This window comes from Oryzias melastigma, linkage group LG14 (assembly GCF_002922805.2).
Source record: "Oryzias melastigma strain HK-1 linkage group LG14, ASM292280v2, whole genome shotgun sequence".
NCBI classification, from domain to species: domain Eukaryota; kingdom Metazoa; phylum Chordata; class Actinopteri; order Beloniformes; family Adrianichthyidae; genus Oryzias; species Oryzias melastigma.
Window position 1 is genome coordinate 440,762 of NC_050525.1, and position 7,018 is coordinate 447,779.

Consider the following 7,018-nt stretch of genomic DNA (forward strand, 5'->3'; position numbering starts at 1 on the left):
AAGAGGAAGGGGTCAAAGGTCAGCAGTGTTTGGAGGAGTTTGTCCATGAAGGCTTTAGAAAATGAAAGAAATCAACTCAACTCGGAATGTAACTGTGTAAAGAGGACAGTAAGGGAGTGAGATGTGCTCATTTAATGGCCTCGACGCAGAGGCTTGAATGACCTGCAGACGTTTGAACCCTTTAACACCGGAGCTCCAGTCTTTATGTTCTCTGGTTTACTGAAACTCTTCAGCCGTTAACACCATCATCGAGCCGCTTTTCTCCTTCAGAATCTACTGGAATCTGAGGAAAAGACAGGATCAGAACTGAAGATGCTGAGGTTCTCTTTGGGAGTGACCCAGATGGATCAGGAATGAGTCCATCAGAGGAACAGCCCATGTTAGAGGTTCTGGAGAGGTTCAGGTCAACATGTAAAACCTACATAGTTTATCTTTTAGATGGAGGAAGCAGATTCATTGTGGCGATCCCTGAAGGGAAAATCTGAACGGAGAAGAATAAGCTCCAGTCTGAATTCATCCTGAGTGAAGATTCGTTCCTTTTTTCAATATAAAGTTCCACTTCAATCATGTTTTGATCTACTGTAAAATCATTCCCAGAGGTCTTTTAATTACAACTTTGCAGTTTTTTGACAAAATAATAATAAATAAATAAAAAAAACTTTTGTTTACTAGGACTTAGTTTCTGCAGAGCGGCAGGAGTTCCCACCCTCCTTCCCTTCAGGACGCCCGGCCCCGATGACATTACAGAGTACTTTGAATATCGGGTTGGAAAAACGTTCGAGCCTGCAGGTGAGAATGAATTCCACCAGGGGGCGGTGTTTTCTTTTTAGTTTGCTTTGACACAAACAGCATTGGCACATTAATGTGCGATAGTTTTTAAGTTAATTTAAAATTCATTTAAAGCAAACAATGAATTGTAGTGACATTTCAAATTATTAAAAAATGTATGATCAAATTGCACATTGATTTGTCAATTGAGAATTGCAAAGTGGTTTTGATTTGATAAAATTCCAGCACAAAAATGACGATAACTTTTTTTTTCCATCAAATTTTGTTTTGGTGAATAAACGTAAATCAAAGCAGAGCAGTACCTTCCAGTCCACCACCAGCAGGAGGCAGCACAGAGCCACTCTGCCGCCTCTTTTATTCCAATCTGTTTAAGAGTTTTCAGTGTCAGAAAATCAGGTTAAGAGCAGCCAGTAGAATACAAAATAAAATAGATATTTTAATTTATTTTTCATTGTTGAAAATACTTTTTAAAAAGAACCCATAGTGGTCTGGGCTTCTTTGAGCCCTCGTTTTACAATAATAATTATAACCATTCTACATTTATAGAACCATAAAAACAAAAGAATGTAAATATTTGGGCTGTAACCATTCATTTTAATAATCCATTCATATCATCATCTGTGGTTGTTGATCTGATTCATTGATTCTTCAACGATTGGATGAACTGAAGGGTTTGTGGAACAGAACCTGCCGCTCCTGCAGCTTTATGACTTCTGCAGGTTAATGTTCACCTGCAGCAGGTGATGCTTAGACCCCACCCCACCCCCGACCCGGTTCTCTAGCCTGCAGGTCCCTGACCCTGCAGCTTATGAAGAACCAGACCAGTCCTGATCCGTTTCACTTCAGTTTTCTGTCAGTCCAGACCCAAAGAAGCAGACTCCAGAACCTGCAGGTCCAGCACCAGTTTGAACGTCCTCCAGCTCACGCTCCCTCCGTCAGAACTTTTAGATTCAAAGTTTCGTTTCTGTTCCTGTCGAACCGAGAGGGAATCATGAGATATGGACCTCTTGTTCCACCGTACAATCCAAAACGATCATTTGACAATTCAGTTTGGCTAAATTAATTGTATTTTAAGGTGACATTTGTTAAAATAATCATAATTCAAATGAAAATGCATTTGACCATTTACAATTCAATATAAAAAGGACTTTTCAATTAAAACCATGAAGTCACCTCAAATCTAATTGTAATTTGTTATGGTGTGTTTTAAAGAGCCAAACCCCCCCCACCCCCCCCCTTTAACTTTGTATTCACAGTCTCACACTTTTAAACTCAAACTCCCTCCACCTTGAACATGCTAAGCTCCGCCTCCATGTCATCTTAGTCAACTAATTAAAAGTATTAAAGAATCAATGGAATCATCTTTGGCTAGAGAAGAAGCATGTTGGCTAATAAGTGAGCTACTATGTTTATGACTACGACTGAACTGCTGCAGCTCTCAGGAATTATTTAAGCACAGCGTTAAGTCGGCGTCCTTTAGGAAGCCCCATATGTATGTTGTTCTTTATGTGAGATGTCTGTTTAGACGAGCTGGATCCACTCATGGACTTTAATCATTTAGGCAGGGAGGATCCGCCCTGATGGGAGTCAGAATGTACAACAGATTATCATCATTTAATGATTATGGCACCAAAAATCCATGACAGTTTAAAACGCTTTTCCTCAAAATCTTAGATTGAATCCTCAGTTTTTATATTGAATTGTGAACTTTTGAAATTTGGAAAATTCTTAAATTGGAAATGTGAATTATGAATTGAATATTACTATTAATTATAGGGGAGAAAACTTTCATAGTGAATAATAAAAAATACCAAGTTGATTTTTTTTAGGTTTTTTTGTTTGTTTTACACAAGTACTAAAAAAATCTGGGGAACTTTATAGAACTGTTTTCAACTCTAGATTTGATTCCATTTGTGGCTAAAAACTAGAGAATTGTTCATTTGTCCTCATTGGGTCCTTCATGTTTATTTAATATCAGAACTCCGTTGTAAAAGAGATTTTAAAGGTTAAATGTGTTTTTATTTGTTTGTTTGTTTGCTTGTTTAGAATAGTTCTTTTAAAATGATCTGATAGGAAGATAAGTAACAAAAGAAAAACAATTCAATTATGACTATATTGCTCGTGAATTTTCACCAAAAACTGTTCCAAAATGGAGTTCCAACAGAAGTGTGAAGAAAATAAGTCGTAGTAAAATTATTTTTAAAAACAGATTAAAACAATAAACCCTCAACCCTTGAAAACAGCATCGTGGACTTACTGCTGAATGCAGGAGAATTTTAAAAGCAGACGAAAACAGCAGCTGCTCACATTTACCACCTTTGAATTTAAACAACATTGTTTGTGGATGATTTTGGAAAACAAACACTGACCCGTCAGTAAAAACTCCTCTTTGGTTTCTCTGCAGACCCGTCTGAGGAGCTCTTCAGCAGGAGCTTCAGTGTTCAACCATCAAACTCTCAAATCTGCTCAAATATCAGCTTTCAGCTCATTTTACTGCAGCAGTGAAAGTAATTCTCATCAGTGTAAAACAATATATCTCCCATAAATCCATAAAAGCAGATAAATCCTCCTCGGTAGGAGCGGAGGACGACAGCTGATGCTGTCAGCAGCGACACATCCCGACGGCCTCGAACGCAGCATCGCTACAGGCTGATGCAGTTCAGGCTGTCACACTGCAGGTGGCGCTAATACTGACGTGCACTGTAAAACACTGAACCAATTAACACAAGTTCTGTAATTTGTTCCATTTAAATTTAATCAGTTTTTGTCAAATAATTAATAATTGATAAAGTGTAATATTAAATGTAACATATGACAGAACTTCTTATTTTGATCCAACGTTTCATTTGTTACAGTGTGACAGAAACAGCTGGAGAAAAAAGGCAAAAACCCTCCTGAAAAACTGTGTCGCAGCCCATGACACGTTAGCTCCACCCACCTGCACAACAATAAGCCACACCCCCAAACAAATAATTTAGTATTAGCTCAGTCAGAGATGATTTTTCCTGAGCTGTCCTAAAAAGGACAAAAATCCCCCAAAGATGAAACCACTGCAAATATCTTTATTTATTTATGTTTATTCCTTTAGGGTTTTAATCACAAGCGTCAACCAGCCTCTAGTGGTCTTTAGAGAAACTGCAACGCTCTGTCAAAGCCATAAATAAAAGATGGAGCTCCTTTGCTTTATGGTTTTAGTTGATCACTTTATTTAAGTCACGTGTGTCAAAGTCAAGGCCCGGGGGCCGGATCCGGCCCTCCAGGTTATTCCATTTTAATTTTATTAATGACCCGATGTTATCTTGCGCTTATTTCTAACTTGTATAATTTTGACAAAAATATTTTTATTGAGAGTAAAATATTTAAGTTAAGTTAAATATTTAAGTTATTTAAGGTTTAAGTTGATTTATTCTGGGATATTTTTTTATTATTCAGAATAATGTTAAAAAGTAACAGTTTTAAATTTTCAAAAATTGGCATTTTGCTAATTTTTTAGATTATTTTTGCATTTAGTAAGATTTTTTGTCCGTTTTGAAGTTTAGCTAATACTTGATCATGCTAGCTGTTTTGGCTAATTTAGGCTTTTTTTAGGCTAATTTAGCATTTAGCTAATATTTCAGCTATCAATTTCAGCATCTTCAGCTATCAGCACTAGCATCTTCAACAGCCAAATTCAGCTTACAGCATTCACACTAGCATTATCACAGGTAATGTTATATATCTAGTTTATAATCATGTTAAAAAGTTACAGTTTTAAAGTTTTAATTTTTTTTTTTTGTGTTCAGTAAATGTTTATTCCGTTCGACCTAAGGTGTGTTTTGGATTTCGGCTCCTTGTGTGATTCAGTTTGACATTAATTGAATGCTTTCTTTAGCTGTGACCATGAACGTCTCATTGACCCAAAGATGGTGCGTTCAGGGCCATCTAAGAAAAGTATTGTTCAGAGGAAAACATGAAGAAGGCCATCTGATCATTTTCAGAGGTGAACATGTGACTTTTGTTTCATTTATTCAGATTTTGGATTTGGTTTGATTTTTATAACTCAACGATGTTTCATGTCTCTGTTTGGGAAACAAAAACACTTTCAAAAATAAAACCATTTACGATAAAAATAAAATAAATGTGTGTTTGATTTTACTTAAATGTTTTTTAATGTTAACAATAAAAATGAGTTTATTGTCATATTATTTTTTATGTCTTGTTGACAAAAAGAGACCAAACTAAGCATTTATTTTCAAATCAGAAATTTGCAACATTGAAGATTTAAAACCGTTGTATTTTAAACTATATTTTTAATCTAACAAAGTTGACTTCACGGCTAAAAGGAATTTATTTAAAAAACATACTCAAATTATGAAACTGTTTAAAGCAAAAAAGAAATCTCAAATTGGGACATGACTTTGCTTTTCTACAGTTTTCTGTTGTTTATAATTTAAAACATTAGTTTTTCAAAAACTGCTAAAACATTTTTTTATTTCGTGTGGATAAATAGTTTATTTAAAGAACAATTTTAAGCATAAAATAAAGAGGATTTCTGACAAAAATGGAAAATGTGACGTTTTCTAAAAAAAAGAAATCTAAATTAAAAACGGGCCTGTTCTGAGACTGTGACCTTCACACATTTTCATTACGTTTTTATTGTGATAATTTTATTTTGTTTCTTTTGATTTTATTGTTGTGATTTTTTATGAACTTTAGAAAACCTAAAATCATTGTCACAAATGTGAATTTTAATTAAACGGAGCTTGGAGACAATCGTCGAGTTGAAGTTTGTGTTTTTGATATCGGAACCAGAGCGGGACAGATCCACGTTTGTAGATCTGGATGGGTGAGCGCGCGCGCGAGGGGAGAACAGTGAGCCGCGCGCGCGGGGAGAACAGTGAGCCGCGCGCGCGGGGAGAACAGTGAGCCGCGCGCGCGGGGAGAACAGTGAGCCGCGCGGACACGTTCGGCCTTTTCTCCGCGTCTGTCGGCCCTTTGAAGTGCGTGATGCAAATGCATCCGCGGGACTGCAGGTCGTGGGGAGCGGGGGGGGGGGTGCGTGGGAAAGCTGGTTTCTCATGATGAACAGAGGAGGAAGAAGAGGAAGAGGCGCGCGGCGAGAAGCAGATAAAGGCCATAAAGAGTCCTCGTGACCGCGGCTGTTTTAACGGCACGGTCACGAGCGCAGGTGGAGGTGTGCTCAGGTGCACGCGGAGGGAGAAGGACGTTCGAAGCGCAGCTCACTTCACCTGCAGACCAGGTGAGCGCGGGCACGCAGGCGAGCTGGATCCGCAGTATGCTGAGGGAGCCCCCACCCCCGGGAAGATGTACGTCAGTTACCTGCAGCTGGACAAGGAGCCCCCCATGTACGCGCACCAGAGCCCGGTGAGCCGCCACCCGGGGCTCAGCCTCAGCCCGCAGAGCTTCCCGGTGCCCCCCCCGCAGTACTCGGACTTCCCGAGCTACCACCACCACCACCCGGGGCTCAGCGTCGACCCCTCCCAGCAGGCCGGCCCGGGCCCCGGCGGCTGGAGCCCGGCGTACCCGCCCCCCCCTGCGCCCACGCGCGATGACTGGTCCTCCCATCACTACACGGCGGGGGGGCCCCCGGGGGCCTCCGCCGTGACGGGGCCCTCACTGGGCTTCAGCCCCCCGGATTTCCCCGGGCAGCCCCCCTCGCTGCTGCCCCCCTCCCTGAATGCCACGGTCGGACAGCTGTCCCCCGGCTCCCCCCGCAGGAGGAACCCGTACGACTGGATCCGAACCTCTGCGCCGCCCAGCAACCCGAGTAAGAACCGGAACCTCTCCGAGGCCAAACTTTGTTTTTTCTTTATTCAGTTTTGAGAATTCCGAACTTTTTGTCAGACAGAACCGAACCGGTCCGCGCGCCGCACACAGCTATTTCAGCTTTTCTTTCTGTTACATTTTAATATGGAGCAGATATGAGCGCGCGGAGATACTCAAATGTGCTCGCGCCTGCAGGCCGCCGGCAGATAGCCGCACGTGCGCGAAGGCTCGCGGGGTTTTTCTATCATTAAATATTTCATTTGTTCTTATTTTATTTTTAATATTGACATTTTTTAAAATTCCTTTAAATCTTTTTTTAATTGTTTAATATCACAAATTTATGATATATTAATTAAAGTTCTTTAGATTTGAGTCCATCTTGTTACTATTTCCTCATTATTGTCTTCAGGCTGTCAAAGCCCCCCCCCGTGATGGAAATCTCACGCTTGTCTGAGTTGGGGGC

General features: G+C 40.3%; 1 protein-coding gene across 1 annotated transcript in view; it reads left to right on the plus strand.

Moving 5' to 3' along the window:
• Positions 1–5,811: 5,811 nt before the first annotated feature.
• The window catches only part of cdx1b (caudal type homeobox 1 b), a 6,534-nt gene continuing 5,327 nt past the window's right edge, over positions 5,812–7,018 (plus strand). Inside the window, exon 1 of the mRNA XM_024266474.2 lies at positions 5,812–6,556. Within this exon, the coding sequence (XP_024122242.1) occupies positions 6,094–6,556 (463 nt within the window). The 5' untranslated portion in view covers positions 5,812–6,093. The remainder of the gene's footprint in view (positions 6,557–7,018) is intronic.